Source organism: Aethalodelphis obliquidens, unplaced genomic scaffold, assembly GCF_003676395.1.
Source record: "Aethalodelphis obliquidens isolate GAN/ISIS:26980383/991018 unplaced genomic scaffold, ASM367639v1 scaffold2, whole genome shotgun sequence".
NCBI classification, from domain to species: Eukaryota; Metazoa; Chordata; class Mammalia; order Artiodactyla; family Delphinidae; genus Aethalodelphis; species Aethalodelphis obliquidens.
This window is the reverse complement of record NW_020837946.1, coordinates 6767569-6790872: the sequence shown is the minus strand read 5'-3', so window position 1 is coordinate 6790872 and position 23304 is coordinate 6767569. Positions and strand designations below refer to the sequence as shown.

Genomic DNA, 23304 nt, shown 5'->3' with positions numbered 1-23304 from the left:
AAGTGACTGGCTGAAGGTCACACACCGAGTAAGTGGCTGGCCCAAGGGGAAAGTGCATGTTCACTCACGCAAATCCGTAAACGTGATGGGGTCCCGCCTCTCACACAAACAGTGAGACAGCAAGATGTGGGACGGTCTGACACCCCCTGCTCGTGGGAAGGCCCTGGGCCATCATGGGTGCTGCCTCCCTTGGATGGGGCTCCTCCTCTGCCCTCTGGGGGCTCCTTTCTCTAGCAGGTTGTAGACCTGAGGGGGACTTGGCACCCCTGCAACCATAGCCAGAGTCAGCTATGAAGACGGGATCCCAGTTCCCCATTAAGCTCGTGAACAGGTTGGCTTTGGGCACCAAATGCTCTTGTGTTTCTTTTATTTAGATCTGCCAAGAAATATTTGTCTGTTTTATCCCTTGCTGACACCAACAAGTTGGAAATGTTGCATGAAATGACAACTCTGGGTCACACATGACAACTCTCCTCCCTCTGGAGGCATGCAGGCATAACTAATCCATCACCGAACTCACACAAGGTCTCAGAATTTGCCCCCAGGCAGCCATTATTCACTTTCCAGCTTCTGCTTGCCAGCGGAAACCTCTCTGCCATCCTGGCCCAAACCCTGGGAGCTGGGCCCTTGCATGCTCTCACATGCTCTTTCCTGGCCCTTTTCTTGCAGACTTTGTGAAGACAGAGCGGGATGAGTCCAGTGTACCCAAGTCTCTGAAGAGCCTCACCAGCCAGGACCCCATGAAGCAGTGGGAACCTGCCAACAGGTAGGGGCGGGGGGGGGTGTTGCCAGGGCTTCACTGCAAGCTAGCGTGGCTTTGCAGACCCAGGACTGGGAGTGGGGAACTGGAGCAGAGAGAAAGCAAGGACCCAGAGGGAAAGAAAGCGCTGGCCACGAAAAGCCTGTCATGCTTCCAGCTCCGAGGCTTCTAACCACAAACCCCTGGTGTGACTGCCACAAGGCCAGGGAGGCTCTTCTGTGCTGCAGAGTTCCGTTCAGTTCAACAAACACTGGCTGAGCACTTCCAGGTGTCAGGTTCTAGAGAAACCAAGGCAAATTAGGAGGAGTCCCTGCCTTAGGAAGGTACATCCTACTAGGAAGATGCCCAGTCCAGGAGGCAGCAGCCCCAGAGGTGGGCGCATGGAACAGCTGCAGTATTTCCTGAGGACCAGGGATATGAGCAGCCACGGCTCCAGGGCTAAAAGCCCCACCCTGTGACTAAGGCGGAAAAGCATTGTGGGGAAGTGCGTGCAGGCTGCTTTGGGCAGAGACTGAGCTGGGCAGAATCTGGACATCAAAGCCTGGATTACGAGGGGGACAGCAGTCCCCAAATAGCAGGGTCACCACAGCTCACTGATACGGTCTTGAGTTCAAGCCAGTGAGGTTTGTCATGGTGTCCACGCCAGTTTACCTGCCGAGGGTGCAAAGCTGTGCCAGGTAGCCGAGCGAAATCCCAAAAGCCACCGCCAAGCCCAGCTTATTCCTCTCCTCCTTTCAGCCCCCACTACCTGTCCCTCCAGCCCTCGCCTGCCCCAGCCCCCCACCCCATGCACAGCAACTCCCACCTGCCTCCAGCCTCTGACGGTAGCCCTAGGCATAAAACTATCCCTTTCAACCTTTTTCGCCTACTACAATCCCCTCGATGAAAGCACTGCAGCTCTCAAATGTCTGCTTGACTCCAGAATCAGGATCAGTGTAGGTTAACAAAGTATTTTCCATTGGACCAGCATTAGAATTAACACTTACTTCTGAAGCAGGCTCGATGGATGGGAGCGGGATGTGCTCAGAAACAGGCTGGCTGAGCAGATGGGAGCTGGGGAGCGTGTGTTACAACCTGGGGAGCTCCCAGATGGGAGCTGGGGAGCGTGTGTTACAACCTATATATGCAGAACTCTACTTACTAGTTAGCTCTCCTGAGAGCGCCGTCTTACAAGGAAGGACGACACTCCTGTCACCAAGAGGCAGCACAGTGTGTGTCTCAGGGTCACCTCACCAGGTCTGCCCAGCCCCTCGACAGCTGTTAGCTGACTCCCCCACAGTCGAGGCTGCAGCCTTGACCTCTGTGACCTCCATGCTCATCTTTCCAAACACCTGCATGGCTGTCTCCATCCTGATGCCTCACAGACGTGCAAGCCGGCTGTCCCAGATGGAACTCTCCATTTACCACCAACACCCTACCACCACCGACAACCCCCATAGTCACTCAGCCCTGCCGTCCACGCCAGTCTCTCATTCCATTCTGTCCACTTGCTCACAGGCCTTCAGACTGTTGCTGGGACAGGTCAACCCCTCATACCGCAGGGCCTTTGCACTTACTGCTTCTTCCCTCCCTCCCTTCTCAGAGAGGCCCTCACGGGCCACCCTATGCCCAGGTGGTCCCAAACCTAGTCTATCTCTGCTCCTTTTGTTACTGTCAGTCAGACTTAAGCAGTGTATAAACATCTCGTTTCTCAGGCACGGAGCTTGTTTTGTTTGTCTCCCCATCATACGTTGGTTCCACGAGAACAGAGACTGTGGCTATCTCATTTACAACCATATTTCCTCCTATTGTTCCTGGTGTTACCAGGCACTCAGTAACTATCTTGTTGTATGAATGAATGAACGAATGAATGAATGAATCCACCACCCCAGAAGTGAAGGAGTTGAGGAGAGCCTGAGTGGGCATCAGAGGACACTCTCCTCAGGCTGGTGCTGACCTGGAGGAGCCCTGAGGTGTGCCTGTGTGTGTCTCCCCCGCAGGGTCCCTCCATGCAGTGGCTCCAGCATCACTGAAATCATCAACCCCAACTACATGGGCGTGGGGGCCTTCAACTACATGAAGCAGACCCCATCCCCCGATCAGCAGCCCACCGCCTGGAGCTACGACCAGCCGCTCAAGGACTCCTCCCTGGGGCCTGGAAGGGGGGAGAGCCCTCCGACACCGCCCTCCCAACCGCCCCTATCACCCAAGAAGTTTTCATCATCGACAGCAACACGGGGCCCCTGCCTCAGAACGCAGGAGCCAAGGTGAGCATCGTCTTCATCAAGGTCTCTCCCTTCCCTAGGTTTTCACCACCAGGAAATCTGGCCCTAGAATAGAAGCTGCGTGAGAGCAGGGATGTGCATCCACTTTGGTCACTGACTCATCCCCGGGGCCTAGAACACAGTAGGCTCTCGAGAAATGCTTGTAGAATCTCCGATTCTTAGCCTATTTGTGTAAACCTGAAAGGTTTTTTAAAAACAGGATTTAAAAAGTTTAAATATAGTGCCTGAGAAAAACACACTCCTGTAAAAACGACCTTCATTGAAAAATACGTTTCTGTAAGTAGTGAACCCTCGCCAACCTCCCACTCCCTGGAGGGCCCTGCAGAGCAGAGGTGGGAATTTCCACGTAGGAATGAGTCCCTCCCCAGCTCCGAGTTCCCCTCTATCTTCTTAACCACGAGGGTTCCTGTTCCCATGCGCAACCCTCCTGTCTCTCCTGTTGAGGCCAATCTGAAAAAACAGCAGCTGGGACCAGGAATTCCGAAAGGGAGGAGAACAGCCAGCCTGCAGAGGGAGGGGGTTTGGCCATGAAACTTCGGGGAAAACCCAGCGGTTAGAGAGAACTGACCTGCATCGAGAACTGGTCCAGGCATCACGTGCCTGGAGGCCCGGAGCCGGGGAGGAGCTCGCAGAGCCGCCGCCTTAACCAAGCAAACCCACGCATGCGCGCCTTGTGCAAGCAAACCCACGCATGCGCGCCTTGGGCAAGCAAACCCACGCATGCGCGCCTTGTGCAAACGCAGGATCGGGAGCCCCCCAAGTTTCTAGTAACCACACGGTGACGGATGGAAACTCAAAGTGCAGACCTTAATTAACAGTGATTGAAGATGAACAAAATATCGTTCGCATCAGCTTCCTTTGGGGGCTGCCTGTACTGTTTATAATGACTTCAGGGCGCGGCTCTGGGCCTGTCTTCCCCTCTCTGAGGTCCTATGTTCCCCATGGCATTTTCCGTCGTGTGCTAAGAGGCAGGGAACGGCATGTTGTCAAGCACTGTTCCCCTCATCTCCCTCCACTTCCAACCCTCCCGCGCCTGGCCTGGCTGGAGTTTCTTCTGGATTGAAGGGCCATTTACAATTCTCTTTCTTAAGCTTTTTCTCTTAAAAAAAAAAACACTGGACAAATGGAAGGAGGAAGGGACGGAGGGAAGGAGGCGGCGGGGACAGGACAGGGCCTGCCTCCGAGCTCAGCCTTGTCTATCTCTGTACCTCCAGTTTTCACAATTTGTTGATAATATTGTGGACCCTGGTCTTTCCGTAAGAAACCTGGGGGAAGGAGAAGGAGCCTCAGTTTCCTCTCCTGGAAAAATGAGGACAAAAGCCACGTATGGCGGGTCCTGTGGCACCTCTCTGGCAAAGGTCACCTCTTTGGCGACCCCAGGAAACAGAGCCGTAAACAATTACAAAGAACAAGGGGACCGTTTAAGTGAAATGTTTTAAGTTCCCAAAGTTAATGTCTCTGTGTACCCTCCTAACTGGAACAGAGCATATAGCTTGGAACAAGGAGGAGAGCTGTTTCTCCGGTTTCACGGGTGACAGCTTCAGAATGGGGACATCTGTGTAGGCAAGGGGCCCAGGCTGGGCTCTAAGCTCACTTCTCAGCAAGGAGACGATTAGAGGCAAGAAGCTGGCAGCTCCCACGCCTGCCTGCCACCCTCTTTGCTGCCCTTGACCCCCCCACTGGGCCTGAGAAAAGGCTGTGGAAGAGGGGGTATCACCAGTCCTCCTATCACTGCCCCATAAAAAAGTAAGGGACCAGCTGTCCCAGTTTGCCCAAGACTGTCTCCTTTTTTGCGCTAAGAATCCCTCATCCCAGGAAACCCCTGAATTCTGGGAAAACTGGGACGACTGGTCACCCTGGACCGAAGTCATATGGTTAGAAAGAGGGCTCTTCTCAGACCCTGCTCGACACTTCACTCCTTTAGAAAACAGCCGACTCCGGAATCTGAGGAGTGAAATCATTGTGGCACAGGAATCAACCCTGTGCCCTGGGGATGGGTTCACTCACTCCACAGCCGTGGCTGCTATGGGAGCTGGTTTCTTTTCACCTTTGGTCAGGGAGATAAGACTTTTCAAAAGTGGTCTTCCCCAGTCTCCCCGCCCCCACCAAGGCTTCCCCTCTCTGACAGTGACAGAAGCCCCCTCCTCGAGGGAAGACTTGCCCCATCTCCTGCTCTTTTCCCAGGGCAGCGAGCTTTGCAATCACCAAAATGCTTGCACCCGGGGTCGTCTTCCTGGCCCCGTCCCTAATTCTCTGAGGCGAGACCTCTCCTGTCTCCTCACTGAACGTGGGCTCCAGGTGGCAGGCCACACATGTTTCTTTTCTCCTTGCCTCTTCATCAGAAACTTCCGGTCAGTGCCATTTTCATCCTCCTGCCCCTTCCTCCCTGTGCTAACTCATAGCAAAGGTCTTTGAGGATCCAGAGGGGGTGCAGAGGCTGGCCCAAGGGGGAGGGGCAGACTTCCAAAGTCTTTGTTCAAGGCCCCAACATTTCTGGTTATATAACTGCTTCCAGGTCTTTCCAAAGAGTAATGAGCAAAAGACCAAGTCTACATGTCCCTGAGGCTAGCCTCCCCGACACCCCACATCATCTTGTCTCACTGGCACCTGTGCAAGGATGACATCTCGCCTCTGTCCCCTGCCCACGCTCACTCCCCGAAGAGTCCATTAGCCGTGGCTGTTTGGCAACTTCTGAGCAGTGTTTCAGCACACGCTCCATCAGTACGAGGCGTCACGGCCTGAACAGTTCAGTGCGTTTTCCAAGGGACCCACATTTTCTTCTCAAGAGCTTCCTTATTTTGCAGAAAGCAGAACCCAGAACACTCCCCCTGGGAAATTATGCAGTTGGCCAGAAAGTAAAATGTGTTCCCATTCCTGGTTCTCATAATTCGCTCAGCGGGAAATCACCTCCAGCAAGAGCAGTAATAAATCAGGAAACAGACCAACAAAGGAAGCTCTCACCTACTTTGGGGACAGCATGGAGCTCCTTTTCTGTCCATAAGTCAAACAGGCATATTTTCTCGCTACTGGCTTGTTTCTTGATGCATATCTCCAGGTTGCTTCTGATTTTCAACATGAATGCTGTCCGTTTTCTCCTTCTCCCTCTGAGTGAGGACACGAAGGAAAGCACACTCACCAGGCGCTCTCCGGGGAGAGGACTTTACGCAGAGGAAAGAATACTGTGTTAATAGGGAATGTCGGTCCCCTGAGCACAGATTTCGGCTGGTTCACAGCCGCCTCCTGCACCTGGGGCAGCGTCGCACACTTGAGGGGCTCCAACACGGCTGTTAAATGGAGCTCCTTGACCTGGGACCCTCGATAAGCACAAGGCTTCTGTTCCCCTGAGGGTCAGAGGAGAATTTGCTGAAGACGTAGAGGAGAGGCTGCGGGATTCTTGGGGGAAGCCAGGAAGGGAGGTCTGTTAGCAGCAGGGATGGGGGCACTGGCTGTGGAGGGCAGGCTGCTCCGATGAGGATGAAGCAGGTGGTTTTGGATTGGGGTGCCATGTAAGCCCCCCTCATCCCTTCAGTGAAGTCCCCCTTGCTCACCGATGCTCTGGTGTGCACAGTTTCTATGGTGGAAAATGTCCAAGGCAAGAGGTGAGGTTACCTATGAGATCATCAACATAGGAGTAACAGTTCAGTCTCCTGCCTTTTAAAAAAAAGTTTTCTTTTTAGTCACAGTGGAATTCACATCACATAAAATTAAGCATAGCATGTTTCAAGGGAACGACTCGGTGGCGTTGAGTACACTCAGTGCTGTGCAGCCACCACGGCCATCTAGTTTCTTTATCACCCCAGAGAAACCCCAAATGCATTGAGCAGTCATTCCCCACGTGTGTTTCTTCCCTGTGCATCCTCTTTCCCACGCTCCAGGCCCGGCGATGTGGGGAAGAGCGCGGGGGAACCTTTGCCTCCGGAGGACCCGCAGCTGACCAAGCCCGAGATGTTTGAGAACCCGCTGTACGGGTCTGTGAGTGCTTTCCCTAAGCCGGCTCCCAGGAAGGAGCAGGAATCCCCCAAGATGCTGAGGAAGGAGCCCCCGCCCTGCCCGGACCCGGGAATCTTGTCGCCCAGCATCCTGCTCTCCAAAGCCCAGGAGGCCGAGGGCAGCAAGGGGACGGGCAAGCCTGCACCCGCGCCCACGCCCTTCCTCAGCCCTACGCCCCGGCTCCGCTCCTTCACCTGCTCGTCCTCCACCGCCGAGGGCCGCCCACCAGGTGGGGACAAGGGAAGCCCAGGGAAGTCCAAGGCCCCCGCCGGCTCGCAGGTCCCGGTGCCGGCCAAGAGACCCATCAAGCCTTCCAGGTCAGAACTCAGCCAGCAGCCCCCGGCGCAGCGGCCACCCCTCCCGGTCAAGAGCCCGGCCGTCCTGCACCTGCAGCACTCCAGGGGCCGTGACTACCGTGACAACGCCGAGCTCCCCCATCTCGCCAAGCACCGGCTCGAGGACGCGCCGCCCGGCCGGGCCGCCATGCAGGTGCGCTCGGGGCGGAGCGGGTGCGCAGGCGCGGGCGTGTGATACGGGTGCACGTGGGCGTGCGAGCACTTGAGTGATAACCACCACCGTGGCCAGGAGTGCGCTCAGGTGCACATGCACGGGTAGTGCATGCGTGTGCACGTGTGTGATACAGACTACCATGCCTAGGAGTGTGCTCGGGTGCACGTGGGCTCTCCTCCATGTGCGTGAGTGTGCGTGTGCATGTGCGTGATACAATGACCCGGTCCAGGAGTGGGTTCCGAGAAACGGTGTTCTGGGAGCTGAGAATGAGAAAGGAGGTAGAGACAGAATTTGAACCCAGACTATCCCCAAAGTCCCTGCTACTACATTGAAAGGGTTAAAGGAGGGCCTGGGGGTAAACGCTGAGTCCTGTAGGTCAGGCCCATAGGAATAAGGCTTCATAGATACGAGAGCCCAGATCATTTTTGTTACGTTATCATCATTAGTACTTAAAAGTTTTCCAGTATTTTAGGGACTTCAGACTCAATGTCCCCTTCCTTCCTATAGAATGAGATTTCTTTATGAGCAAAACTAACAGTGGTTAAGAACAGATTCCAGAGCCACACTGTCTTGGGTTTGAATCCCAGCTGTCCCACTTTCTGGCTCTGTGCCTCAGTTTACTCATCTGTAAAAAAGGGGGCAATCAGTGGAACCTGCCTCATAGGTTTATAGGGAGGATTAAATTTTATTATATATCATTACTATATGTGACAACTTATATGTAAAAGGTATGTATCATCCATTGCATATTGTTTCATATGTATATTACTCCATATGCATATAATATATATGCACGTATATTAGAATGCGTGTAAGTACTTAGAACAGCGTGCTGGCCCCCTTCAGTGCTAGGTTAGCACTAAGCCTGCTCTAGCCCGGGGCATGCAAGGTCATGGGGACCTTTAGTTAAATCTGGCCTGGCGAGAATGCAGAGCTGACAGTCTTCTGTTTTTGTCCCACAGTGAAGCCCCTGGTGAGCTGCCACCGAGATGGGAGCCCAAAGGAGCAGCACGAAGCTGCTGGGACCCTCTCCCAGGACCCCTGTTCGCTCCTCCTACCCAGCTTCCTACGCAGGGCTTCGTCTTTTTCAGGAGAGGGTCTAGCTTCTGTGTGGTCAGCAAGGTGCACTGGCTGTGAAACTTGACACCCAGCACTGAAGTTGGAAGGAAAAACCCACCTGATGGGCACCAAACAACCCGCACACCTGGGCCCCCAGCTTGATCTTGGTACTTGGGACCCAAGCGCCTTGTTCCGGCTGCCATTTTGAAGAAAGGAACTAAAGCGCTGATTTGTGGGTAGGGATATAAATAATAATAATAATAATAATATTAATAATAATAATGGCTACATGTAGGGAGCACTCAGCACCTGCCAGGTACCGTGCTAAGTGCTTTATGAACATTATGAGTTGAGTCTTTAGCCAACTAAAACCACATTCCCAGACCCCTCGGTTCAAAACAGTATGTCCTGAGTGGTTTGGACAAAGCATTAAAAATTAAGGCTAGTGCCCTCCTGTTGTGAGACAGCACTTGGCCTTTAGGGAGCTCTGAGGAATGAGTGGTTAATTTAGGGTACAGTGAACCTGGCCTTGTCTAGCTTCAGTGATGCAAACTGCTTTAGCTAAAGCTGCCGGGGTCCGGCAGAGCCGGCCCGGAGAACAGGGATCCCTGGGTCATCCTAGTTCTTTAGCTGGAAGAAGGAAAAATGTCAGCTCCTACTCTCCGGTGAAGAGATGTGGCTTCAGCCTGGACTGGCGATGCCCAGGCTCGTGCCAGGGCCCCCATGCCCTCCTGCAGGTGGGCAGGCACCGCCAGGTCATGGAACGAGCCACACCCCGAGCCTTATCTCATCGTGCTAATAGAAGAGTCTATGCTGTTCGTTAGTTGCTCCAGAAAGCCAGCTTTCCCACCTGGCTGCCGGTGAGGGCGGGCCTCTTGGTTCCCGGCTCTCAAAGCAGTGCAGCCTTTTCTTTCCGAACTCTGTGGCTTCTGGCCCTGCTTCCTTGGTTACTAGGATTGGTGATGGTTGTTCTTGTGTTGCTTTTTGACATCATGAAATTAATGTAGGAAACCAAATCCAGAAGTGCGTGTGAGTTCAGGAGGATGGGTGCGCGCCCCACATCCCCACGTGCGTCAGTCTGCGTGACCAATAAATTGTGCCTTTCTCACCTCCCACCTGCGTGGCATTTTTTCCTGACATTCAGCCACAGACATGCTTCTAGGCTGTCAGCGCTGCAGAGCGGCAGCCCAGGGAGGGGAGGATATCGAGGTTCACGGTAGAGATGGGCCAGCATTGTCCTGACCAGAGGGGACACGGTAGAAAGAGTTTGAAGTTGGGCGTGGACCAGGACCAGTGGGAGACATCACACCTCTCCGTGGGACTCCAGGCACATCCTGCAGCCACCAAACTTCCACCAGCATTGTCCCATTGCCACCACCGCCTGCTGTCCTGCAGCCACAAGTTCCTCCTGGCTTTTGTAAGTGTTCATTGCTGAGCTCCAGAGACAGTAAGCACGTGTAGACAATCGCCAGGTTGTGGGCCTCCAGACCCCCACGTTCAGGGGCAGCTTGCACTGCTTACGGGTCAGGGGGCAGCACCCAGCCCAGAGGGCCAGTGTGGGTGCTGCCTGGCCCTGCTTCTAGGCTGCCTTGGTCTGGGCTGCTGTCCTCACCACCTCAAGCTACTCGGCCTCTGCTCCTGTTCACAGATACCAGGCCTGGACTCCAGGCAGAGCCTGAGACAGTGGTGTTCTTGGCAGCCACGGAGCAAACCATTCCCTGCCCTTCAATGATAGCACGTGGAGGCCGGCAGGGGCGGGGCTGAAATCCCAGTGCAACCGAAGCTCGTCATCCACTCAGGTGCGATACCCTCACCCCGAAGGCTCACTTCCTGGTCCCTACGTGGAACTTGACCCGAGTCCCCAGGCACCCACCTTCTGACCCCATAAGCCAAGGGCCGAGGTGGAGGGGCAGCTGGAGATACCCAGACATCCTTTAGGCCAGCCCTTCCTACACCTGCCACCCCACAGCTGAGGACCGGGCCACTGATGGCCATGGCACGTGGGGGATCCACCGCTGCCAGGGGGTGCTGGCGTGCTATGAGGGGCCTGCAACTCCCACCCCTACCTGGAATGGACACCCAGGCCCTCCTCACCATTTCTGAGGGGTCCCGGGAGAAGCGAGTCCAGGAGCCGCAGTGCTCTGAGTTCCGGCGGCCTGAGCAGGTACAGCGCCCCCCTCGCCTCTCCCCCAGGCTCCAACGCCGGCTGTGTCAGCACCAAGCAGGCTAGGGCTGTAATGGGATGGACAGCGGGGCCCACTGTGATGCCTGGAACTGGACACTGGCAATTGTGAAATTGAAGACGTTTTCCTCCTTGTCCTTCCAGCTGCTCAGCCCTGCACCCACCCTTCGAGGTCCCTGACCACGTTTCTCCCTGGGCTCTGGTCCACCACCGTCTCTTGGGGCCAGATTTTTCCGCCATGTCTGCTTTGCTCCCAATCCTGGGCCTGCCAGACACCCAATTCCCCTTCCAACAGCAGGATGAGAGGGGAACCCAGAAATCCCCACCTCTTTGTCATCTAAGTAATTTACCTCTATTTTGTTTCCACCTTTCTTCACCAAGCTCCCTAACCAAGGAGTTGAATTAATAAGATTTCCTCACAAAAGTGTCCCCTAACCCCGACAGTGAATTCCGTGGTCCCTGAGGTTACAGAAGCTGCTGGAATCACTTTTTCTTTAAGAAGCAAATTTTTCCTTCTTTGCATGACATGAAAGCTGGTTGAAAACAGCAGATTTTTGGGCAACAGAAAGGCGTTGTTGTCCTGATGGCCTTTCCCTAATAGCAGCCCGCGTTCAGCATCCCCACCGCCAGCGCAGCTGCTGCAGCTCCAAGCTGTCTGCCCAGGGACCGGGGTCAGGGGCAGCTGTGCCGCTCCTCCTTCCTGGGCTGTGATTCTTTTTCCACGCCATTTTTTCCACCTGATAGGAGGGAAATTAGTGAGTCATTCAGAAAAGCTCTCTCCCACAGCTACCTTCCCTACCCCAGCCTACAGGGTCTCTCTCTTCGCACGTCCTTAAAATAGTTTCTTTCTCTGGCAAACTAATTTCCATGGAGATCCAGCAATCTGAAGGTCTCGAAGCTTTCTGCAAGCCCCAGCTCGAAGCCTTCACTCTAGCAGAAAGAAACCCTTTATCATGCAAATGTCTGGTCTCAGCCCCACAGACACCTCACCACCACCCCTCTACCCCCCACCCCACCAGGGTCCTTTTTGGGAAACCTGCACTGTGCAGGGAACAACGCCGGCAGGCAGAGTCCGGGCAGGGACAGTCTTCTGTGTGGTCTGCACTGGTCAGCTCTTGTCGCTCAGATCCCAGCACCCAGCCGCTGGGCCGGACTGGGAGTGGTTTTACACGGGTGTACACAGCTTGTGGTCTTCTCTCAACCGCGTGCTGATGGCGTGTGCTGGGCTTTGGGGTCAGCACATTCATCAAGGGGGACCATGGCGGGGAGGGCTGGTATATCTTGGGCTGTGGCATCAGAAGGAATGGGGTTTAAATATCTTGTCTTTCATTTCCTAAAAATACGATTTTGTACCAGGCACTTAGCTTTTCTGAGCCTCAGTCTCCTCATCTATAGAATGGGGAGAAGGGAGCCTTCGGAAGGGTGTGGTTGTACGGATTTGATGGGCTCGGGTCTGTGCCTGGCCTGTCACAGGCGTTCATTGAACCTCAGTCCCCTCCCTCTTCCTGGGAGACAAGACTGTGTGGGAGGGCCCCGTGGGGATTCTCCACACAGAGCAGGAGGAAAAGGTCCAGGCCTGCAGGGAAGTCCTGGAAGGAGGTCGGTAAAGGCCTCCCCCGTGTGGGCAAGAGTATCACTGACAAAGAAGGACGGGAACCAAGGGGCAGGGCGAGCCTTGAAGACAAGAGACCTTGAGGCCAGATGGGCTAGTTGAGGCCAGGGAGACTAGTTGAGGCCAAGGGGACCAGTTGGGTCTCTTCAGCTACACAGACCGAGCTACTCCGAGAACCTGAACCAAGGGGAGTGGACCTGGGGACATGCAGGGAGCCCCTGAGCTGGCACCCGGCCGTACTCCACAGCGGTGCTGGCCGGGGCACCTGGCCACTGGGACGAGCTGGCAGTCGTCCCGGTCACCACACAGCAGCTCCGTGACCCACGCAGTCCTGGGCTGGTCTGACCCGGTGAGACTCGGCTCCGGCACGTCTGTTTCTCCCTCCATCGGCTTCTTCCTACTTCCCTAACCAAGTAGATGACTCATAGCCCATGCTTTACCCTGCAGGGACGCTAGCAGACAGGGACACGCAGCTGTTCACGTGTTTAGGAAGGTCAAGAGTGGGGTGGGGCAAGTGAGGGACGCAGCGCAAGAGGTGAGAGGCGCTCACTCTCAGGTGCCCGCCTGGACGTGCTTCACCTGGAACTTAGCGTCCCAGGGCCTCGCCTGCCTCACCCCAGCCCTGGTCAGCAGAGCAGGTGGAGGAGGGGTCACCGGATGCCAGGAGGAGTGACAGGCAGCGACACACTGACCTGCAGCTCTGGCAGGGCCCCTGGGAAGGAGCGGGGGTGGGCAGAGGGGCAGCCAGGAGAGGCCATCCTCTGCATTAGGTGGAATTGGGTTTTAGTGCACAGGATGTAAATTGAATATTCGTACCTAATTTTGAGCCTATCCCCAGGAATGGTTTGTCTCACTTGAGTTATTTTAAAAGAGCGTTCAGTGTAGGTAGTGGCTGAGAGCACAGACTCTGGAACCGGACTGTCTAGGTGTGCCAAAGTGTGCCAGTCTCTGTGCCAGGCCCTGAGGATCTGTGAGGAATAAGGAAATAGCCCCGGCTTCCAGAAGAGGCAAATGCACAGGCCAGAGGTTATATTGCCACGTGTGCGGACAACGGGTGTGTGGACAAAAGACCACGCAATGATTTCCTCCAGGGGCTGCTGGGAGAACGTTTTATGATTTAGTGTTTAGAACGATCGCCGCCGTGGTGCTGAGGATCTTGGACTCTGGGGGACCCGCAGCCCCACTGACGACCCACTTTACTTGCCGACCCAAGTACTAAGTACTTATCTAAGTACTCAGCCTGCCATTGCCTCCTTTCTTCATGTGTACAAAGGAGAGAAGAATAACATCAACCTCGTGGGGTCCTTGGGAGGAAGAGAAGACCTACTAGTGATAACTAACCCCGGCTGCACGTCCACCCTCAGCAAATGCCAGTTGTGATCAATGTGCTCATCTGACAAAACCACATAGTTCTTCCCGTTTCCGTCTCAGCCTTGGATGCTGCAAAGGTCACAGATGTAGAAGCTGCTATGAGCCACTCAGAACTCCACCACTCCTGGCTTCTCAGGCCAGGTCCTGGCTCCAGATCTGACAAGCTGCATGGTGTTGACCAGGTCACTTCTGCGAGTCGCACCCAAGACGCCTGGGACAGGAGAACCCAAGCCACCAAGCCTGGCCTTGGCGCCAGCGCCCAGTGCCACAGAGGCCCCATCAACACCAGTCTCCTTGCTCTTTTCCCTGGTCCTCCTATGTTTTTTTCCAATTTGTCGCCGGGAATCTGTCCTGTCCAACCGTGGATGGACTCGAACAGAGCCACAGCAGGCCTGGCACAGACAGGCCTCCGTTTGCAGGTTGACTCCTGGAGAAGCTAACCCTTCTGGAGCTAAAAGTAGAGAAGAGCGCTGCTCACCACGGGGCCAGGCTCTCAGCCTTAGCACCATTGACATTTGGGGCCGAATCTCTCTTTGCCGGGGGCTGTTTGTGCATTGCAGGATGTTAGCAGCACCCCGGCCTCTGCCCGCTAGATGCCAGTACGCCCCCCACACCAGACACTGCTAAATGCCCTCGGGGGAGGGGAAGGGGCAAATCACCCCCTGCCATGCCACGCTTCCCCCGAGACTGTTTTTTTGGGAGATAAGAACACTAACAACCACCACTAAAAGCAGGAAACTAGGAGGAAGGACGCGCCCCCAACAATATTATAGACGCATCACCAGGCCAGTTGGTTCCTTCCATTTCAAGGGACAAAGATGCGGAGGCCACCTCAGGGGGTGGGGTCTGCCACCAGGATGCATGGGAGGGGAGGGAGTCACACAGCCCTGCACCAGGGAAACGGGAGCAACAGCCCCTGAGCGGACAGGGTACAGAAGACCCTTGTGAGCCCAGCGTCAGCCCTGGGGTCCCCTCCCTGACAGGGTACAGAAGACCCTTGTGAGCCCAGCGTCAGCCCTGGGGTCCCCTCCCTGATTGATGCACGTCTGCTGCTTTTTGCCTCTCCTTGGTCCACAGTCCTGGCCCTCACTTGGTATACCTGACATTCAAAACTTTCAGGGAGGCCAATTTAGGGTCAGCTAATCTCCATTAGCTGTCTTACGAGTTTGGATTCCCCAGAAACAGACTCTGAGACAAAGCTTCAAGTGCAAGGGAAGTATTTGGGAGTAACTCCCAGAAGCACTAGAGAGGGAGTAGGGAATTGAGACTAGGAAGGGAAGGAAGCCAGTAAAGGATGCTCTCAGAGCGGGTAGCCACTGTGGCCAAATGGGGCTTAATCTGCGGGTGCCAGTGTGGAACACAAGCCTGTGTTATCCCATCCAAAGAGGAGAGAGCTGGGTACCTACACACCCTCTCTCATGAGCCACAGTTAAGGGCTGCCTCTGGGGGGTGTTAATTCCTCAGCCGATAATATAGCCTATGCAGCAAAGGCGTTTCCGACGACCAGAGAGCGCTCTCAGGCCCGAAGAGCCACACACGGGCGTGATGCGGGTGGGGTCCCAATGTGTCTCTTCTGCCACCTGATAGGATCAGTGCTACCGGACAGAGCTCTAGGACCATGCCAGCCCACCAGCACTGGCCTCTCCTACTTTTCTTCTGTGCTGAGATTCCCAAGTGCTCAGAAAAACGTCTCTGAAGAGACATTCAGTGTAAGTATGTCCCAAACAGTACAATGAGAGACTGAATATACACACAGATAATGGTCAGACCATGTATAAAAGCAGATCTCTGACCCACGACCTGCAGCAACCTGCCCGGAAACCAAGCCCAGGAAGGCAGCCTGCTGTAAGCCAGACTTGGGGGAAGTGAGACAGCTGTGTCTGCTGACAATGCAGGAAGCCAAACAACAACTCCTGGCCCCCAACAGCCAGAATCTGATTACTAACGGACAGCTTCCCAAATGTTTGTCCCCATTTCCAACTTCAGACCAACCAGAGGAAGCCAACTATGGAGCCCTAAGCCAGCCACGTAACACACCTCCCTTGTAGTTGGCCACCTCCAGCTTCCCCAGGCCCACTGTCCCCCATCAGTCCCCACACCCGAAGCCCTCCCTTTTTCCACCAGAAAGCTTTCCCACTCCTCTGTCTGCCTGTGGGTTGCTGCCATAACACAGGTGATGGTGGCTGACCCCCTTGCCATAGCCAGCTCTGAAGAGATAGCCTTTTACTTTTCTCATTTGATTGGTCTTTATTTCTACAATAAGTATATCTCAAATAAGTTACACTAAAAATTTATGGGGTTTTATCTGATATTGAAATTGAACTGGGCATCCTGAATTTTATCTGGAAATGCTAACACTGCTTCATCTACGTGAGGATCCAAGTCAAGGCTCCATCCCCTCGGGTTGGAGAACTGCTGTGTTTCCACAGCTGGAAGGAGAGGCTTCATAAGGTATGTGTCTGTAGCAAGCAAAGAGCAGAGATAGTAATTACCACCAACTGCAGACTGTCTTCCCATCAAAAAGAACCAAGTGGAAGCTAAGGGAGTATTTGCTTTAGGGTTGAACTTTTAAACATAAATGGTAACTTAGAGCAGTAAATATTCCCTGTCAAAGATGCATTTAACTCATAAGTTATCTAACATTAATTACCTATTGGCTGCATGACTTTGGACAAGCTACTTTACATCTCAGGGGAGAGAGGTTTTGCAATCTGAGTTCAGCCACATGAACTACCTCTTTTTAAAAAAAAAAACAGTCAACACTCTTCAGGGGAACATAACAGAATTCTGAGGATCTGCAATTTATCGTTCACAATATCCAGGATGCGATATCATTCATCATGTCCAGGATATAATCCAAAATTGCTTTATATAAAAAGAATCTGCAAAAAAAAAAAGAATCTGCAAGATTCTTAGAGAAAAGAAATAGAGATCAACCCCATTCCAGATATTGGAATTAGCAGATAAAAATTTACAGCAGGGCTTCCCTGGTGGCGCAGTGGTTGAGAGTCCGCCTGCCGATGCAGGGGACACGGGTTTGTGCCCCGGTCCGGGAAGATCCCACATGCCACGGAGCGGCTGGGCCTGTGAGCCATGGCCGCTGAGCCTGCGCGTCTGGAGCCTGTGCTCTGCAACGGGAGAGGCCACAACAGTGAGAGGCCCACATACTGCAAAAAAAAATATATATATATATATATATATATATATATTCACAGCAGTTATTATAATTACTCCCAAGGACATAAAGGAAAATATTCCTGAAATAAATTAAGAGTTAGAAAAATCTCAGCAGAGAAATAGACATTTAAAAAAGTCTACACAATTCTAGTTGAGTAAAAATATCCTTCAAGAATGCACATGAAATACAGACATTTGCACATAAGAGAAAGCTGAGCGAATTTGTTGCTATCAGATCTACAACCAAAAAAATGCTAAAGGAATTTTTTAGGCTAATGGGATATGATAATAGGTAGAAACTCAGTTCTTTAGGAAAGAATGAAAAGCATTGGAAATGTTAAATATATGGATAAATATAAAAGACTCTTTTCTCTTAATTTCTTTAAAATATACTGTGTAAAACAATAATTATAACATGTTATTGTAGGGTTTATAAAATATATAGATGAAATACTTATGATAATTGCAGCTTAAAGGTAGAGGAGGGTGGGAAATGGAGCTATATGATTGCCAGGTTTAAACATTTCACATGAAGTGGTACAATATTAACTCTAAATAGACCGTGAAGTGTTAAAAGATATATGTTTTAATCTCTAGAACAACCACCAAAGAAGGGGATTCTAAGGGAGCTATGTGTCTTCCAGTGGCCTCCAATTCCACCTCCATATTTCTGGGTTTTGATCCTTTTCTGTCCCTTGCTGGTCCCTACCCCAGTTCATTCACTCGGCAAAACACCACCCATGAGTGAAAGCCCACGTGTAAGATGGACTTCACTGAAATTTGGGGGCAGTGTTTTGTTGCCACGTCACAGACAACGATTTACAAATAACTATTATACATCTTTGTTCTTAAAATTCTTCAGTCACCTGGCCACCCGAAATTTCTCTCTGAGCTACTTTCTCTGGGGTGCCCCCGCACCCTGCACTGGCCCTCCCTCTGCTCAGAACTCTCCACAACCTTCTTATTTTGTCCTATGGAACCACATGGTTCTCCGTTGCATTCAAAGCCCATCCTTGCCAGGATTTGGGGGTCACTACTTCACAATAGCCATGACCTTGCAAGGTGCAAGAAGATAGTTTTCCCTTTGAAAAATTCCACTACTAACTTTTAGACACATGTTTTCCTCTTTTTTACATATAGATACACAACTGAGCTGTCTCCCAGCTCCCTTCTCTATTGAATAGAACAGACGAGCTCCAATCCAAACTTGCGTTGTCCACTCATCCAGGTTCTGAGCCAAAGAAACCTGCCCTCGACAGCCATTGTTACTGAAGTAACTTCTCCGGGGCCCCATGCCCCACCCCACCTGGCTTATTTGCTCTGCCAGCATATAAATTTATTAAGCATGTCCCACATGCTAGGCACACCGTGCTTGTCATAATATTGTCATAATATTACATATGTAACTCTCCCTAAGAGGGGTTTTTCGGCAGGCTGCTAAGAGTATAAAAAATCTTCTCTCCATATCATCTCCTTGTTACTGATGGATACTGGGCCACCTTAAGGCCAGTTTGAGAAACCTTAGTCTGACCGTTGCGGTCATCCATTGCCACATAATGAACCACTCCAAAACTCGATGGCTTGAAACAGCGACGACACTTATTTGGCTCATAAATCTGCAATTCGGGCAGCTGCTTTAAAATCCTCAGTGCCGTCCTCCCCTACCCTCTCCACTTCCTGGTCCTCTCCTCTCTCCCCCTCGCCCTCCTTCCCCTCTCCACCTCTCCACCTCTACACCCATCCTTCCTCACTCCCCTCTCTCTGCCCTAGTTCATGCAATCCCTTTTTTATCAAGTTAAATTTAGACTCTCACGTTTTTCCTTTCCCCATGGTCCATTTCTATCTTTCCTCAATGGAACCAACAAAATTTTTCCTCGTTAGGAAGGTGGAAGAGGGTGGGTCGTCACTCTTTACTATTTTTCATATATATAGATTTGAAAATAAACCGAATAATTTTAATTCAGTAATTATATTTGCAAATTAACCTAGTATTTTGGGTAGACTAGGCATCTTTGTATGTGCATAACCCATGATCGTAAATAGATGCACCTGAACGTATAGGCTATGGCACACTCAAGAGAGACATTAATGAAGAGATTATAGGGATGCAGGCATCGAAGACAACTAGCAAAGGATGTTGAGGCACCCAGGGATTAGCAACAGCAGGAAAGCCATCACTACCCATAGATCTGAAGCGGCGTGGTGTTACCCAAGGCAGTGAGAGCTTGAGCCGGAAGAGGGGTCCCTGTCAGAAGCTATAGTCACAAAAAACAAAATGAACAAACAACAACAAAAAACCCCACCAATAACAACAAAGAAGGGCATGGGTTAAAAACACCTTGACTTCCCTCTTCTCCTGCCTTTTTATTCCGTGCTGGTTCTTCCCATTGGCCAGACCCAACCAGAGGCCAGAGTGCAAGGGAGCTCAGGTGGTGATGCTGTCACAGGGGTCAGCCTGCAGACATGGAACACACTGAGAAGGGCAGAGAATGGGGAGGAGGGTGGGCAAAGGGAGAAAAACCAGCACAACTTGTTACAAAAATGAGTTAGATCACGGTAACTCTTTCAAACTATGCATACATCAGGAGTAAAAGAAGGCGAGGGGAGGGGAGAGGCACATGTCCAAACAATGAAGAAAAATAGACATTGACAGCAATTGGCATGACAGTCATTCTTAATTACATGAGCTAACAAAGTGGGATTCCTGGCATGACTTACTACAAAGGAATTTATATTTGGCTTGGAAAGCAGAATGGTTCTTATAACAGATTCTTCTAATTATGTTTTGCTTGTGCTAATACGAAGATTTGCTTCCTCAAGTAAATACCACCTGATCACAAAGCAAGATGGCTCAAAAGTACACTGAACTCCAGGTGGAAGCCAGGCTGGGATTTGGCAATTTGCTGCAGATGATGCTAAAGTAAGTGGAAGTTGTTGCTTTGGTTTCATGGGGGCTGCTCTCGCCAGCTGGTCTGTCAAAGCACCAGAGGCAGCTACTGTATCTCGTGCTTTTTCTGGGTGCCTCAGAAATAATGGTACTCAAAGTTCACTAGGCATGAGAGTCACCTAAGGAACTTGTGAGAGTGCAGATTCCGAGGCCCACCAGAAGGAAGGATTCCCTTGGTCTAGATGTTGCCTAAGAATCTGAATTTCAACATTCATTCCAGACCATTCTGATGCTGGTGGTCAGGGCATCACATTTAGGGAAATGCTGTTCCAAAGGCTGAACACACGATTCATATGCCAAGGAGACAAAGAGGTGTAATAGACAAAGTGGGTGTCATAGACAAAGTGGGTATCATAGATGATAAAGTGGGTATAATAGATAAAGTCAGGAGATGATTTGGGTCCAGAGCTGGGTTCAAATCCTAACTTTGCCCTTGATTAGTTGAGGCCAATTACTTTCTCTGATTGGCATTTTCAAAAAGAGTAAAAAACAGGGGCTTCCCTGGTGGCACGGTGGTTGAGAGTCAGCCTGCCGATGCAGGGGACACGGGTTCGTGCCCCGGTCCGGGAAGATCCCCCATGCCGCGGAGCGGCTGGGCCCGTGAGCCATGGCCGCTGAGCCTGCGCGTCCGGAGCTTGTGCTCCGCAACGGGAGAGGCCACAACAGTGACAGGCCCGTGTACCGAAAAAAATAAAAAATAAAAAAGTAAAAAATGTACCTGAGAGTACACTTGAAGGTAATAAATGAAAAGTGAAAATCATGATTAATATCCAGTGACACTCACCATTTGTACCCAGAAGCTCCTTGAGTGAGGTTTTCTCAAGATGACAGGGCTCTGGGGGTCCTACCACAAAAGACCCATGAGGACGGCATCTCTGAGGCCCAGGACTATGTCCTTGTGCCCACGGAGCACCATCCTGCGATACGGTAGTTCATACATTTCATAGATTTTTAGGCTTTGCTCTTTCCTTGTTTCCATTCAGGAAGTTATTATTCATCCTGCAGCATATGGATAACAGGTTTTTCTACCCATTTTCTCTCGTCACTGGCATTACACCATTAAACAATATGGTGTTAACAAAAAAATATTAAAACTAGCCATCTTAGTTTTTTGGTTCTGGGTCATAGTATAGCAAAATGAAAAGGAAAATCTTTCACACAGTCCCAGTGGTGCAGAAACATTTAGAAATGATTCTAAATATAGATTTCCAGCTGACAGAGGGGTTGTTTTATGTCATTCTGTAATTTCCTTTTCACAGCGTGTTCTGTGTGCCGGGGTAAAGATTTTTAATGAAGTCAGAATGCTAAATTTAAGTAAACCTTTGCTCTCCGTTCATTGCAGAAGCATTTCGTTACCATTTAATTGGCTGCGCATCTTGGCATCAGACGCCCAAGCAGCAAAACAGACATCAGACCTCGTAATGCAACAGTCTTGATGATGCCCAGATTCTAACTATCACTGTGGGTCTTTCCTAATCTTTCACTTAATAGACTTTCAGTGAATACATGTACAAAGAGTTTCCATTGTTCCTATTAAATCATCCTAATTAGACATGAATATGTGATAATATGACTTGAGGAATATTTTACATAATGTAATTACCAATATTAGATGACATATAGTAAGCTCCAAATTTTGTGGTCAATGAATAGCCTAAGAATACCACTTATTATCGGGAATAAATTTAAAACGCAAGCTGTCCCAAGCAAGCCATACAAACCGTTTACTTATAACTCAGGTCCCAAATCTACAGTCACCTGTTAGTGACTGTAAAATCTGATGGAGCTCTACTGGACCTTCAAACTTAGGTGTGCATGAGAATCCCCTGAGAGGCTTTTAAAAATACAGGTTCTGGGGCCACCCACGGAGGAGTTGATTCAGTAGCTCTGAGGGTGGGGGAGAGGTGAAACGTGCATTTTAAACATCTCCCCAGGTGATGCTGGTGTAGCTAGCTGGGAACTAACTAGTTCATTTTTCCTGGAGGCCCTCCTCTCGCCTTTGTTCCTACCCATGGGCCACTCCCAACCCAGGTATCCTTTTCAACACTGGCCTGGAGGCAGGTGTGTATCTATGATCAAGGAATGTTCTTCCAGCTCTCCAACTCTTGGCTTGACCCCATGACAATCTAATCACTAACAAGGTAAATTCACACAGATCCAACAGGTTACCCCCAGAGAACGCTCAGAGAGGTTCTGGATGCCTTTGGGCCAAACAAAAATGCACAGTCATGTGTGTTCTTTTCTTGATCCTCTCTACTCTGTAGGGTGGGTCTTATGTGTACTTTACAGAGGAAGAAACTGAGATTCAGAGAGGTCAGGGCACTTGGCAAAGCTCACACAAGAAAGGTGGAGAATTCTGAGCCTGTCTCAGGCTCCAAACCTGTGCTTACCTTGTCAAGAGCTCAGTTATGTTGCCAGGATATGTGGAGGTGGGTTAAGCATTTTACATAAAAGAATAAACCAATTACCTCTTGGAATTAATTTTCTATACAAGAGGAGATTACTGTACATTCACAGAATAGCAGCTACACAGGAAATGATTAAAATTCTAAGAAACGTCTCCCTGTCTCTAGCTTCAGACCTTTTACAATGCTTCCATCTTATGGTTAGGTGTGAAAACAGAAAATTAAGTCCTGGTTTGTCTCCCGTTTTCAAACCCTCTATCAATGGCCCAAGGACATCCTGGCTTGGGTGGGGGCATTGCAGGAGCTATTTCCCAACAGGATCAGAAAAGTGATCTTCATAAACGTAAGGCTGGAATTTTCAAAGCTAACTTTTGCAGTTTTGATGGTTTTGCAGTTTTGATGGTATTCTCAGACTCCATAACAAAATAACATACCGTTCATTTTCTGGTGAGAGCCCATTTCCTGGTTCACAGACGGCTGTTTTCTCAGTCTTCACATGGCAAAGAGAGAAAGAGATTTCTCTCTCCCTTCCTTTTCTTATAAAACCTATTGGATTAGGGCCCCATGCTTATGACCTCATCAAAATTTATCTCCTAAAAGCTCTATGTCCAAATGCAGTCACCTTGGATTTAGGGATTCAACATATGAATTTGGGGGGCATACAGTTCTGTTCAGAGCAGATGGATTCAGTAATTTTCTAGAAAAGCAACTTTGGAGAGATGCAAATAGGCAGCTTTTCCTAACTGAAGACAGTAAGCTCTGAGAAGGTACACTTCCAACCCTTTTGTGGAAAAATGGATGGTGTATCAGGAAGTCAACACGTGGGGTTACCAGGCCTTAGGCCGGAACCCGGAAAGATGCTGTGGCTGCTGAATCCGGTTCCATAGTGTCCGAGGCAGAATTGTATGCAAATACGTTTGAATATGTACATTTCTCAGGGAGGTATGCTCTAGCCACAGTGGCTTCCCTGCTGGGTTTTGGCAAGCTATGGTGTTAGGGCTGTCTTAGGCTGGGTTCCCTAGAAGCA

General features: G+C 51.0%; 1 protein-coding gene across 1 annotated transcript in view; it reads left to right on the top strand.

The window, feature by feature from the left end:
• INPP5D (inositol polyphosphate-5-phosphatase D) overlaps positions 1-9695 on the top strand; it is a 131123-nt gene extending 121428 nt beyond the window's left edge. The window contains exons 24-27 of the mRNA XM_027118170.1: positions 670-766; positions 2740-3006; positions 6900-7503; positions 8487-9695. Of these exons, the coding sequence (XP_026973971.1) occupies positions 670-766; positions 2740-3006; positions 6900-7503; positions 8487-8489 (971 nt within the window). The 3' untranslated portion in view covers positions 8490-9695. The remainder of the gene's footprint in view (positions 1-669; positions 767-2739; positions 3007-6899; positions 7504-8486) is intronic.
• Positions 9696-23304: the final 13609 nt, after the last annotated feature.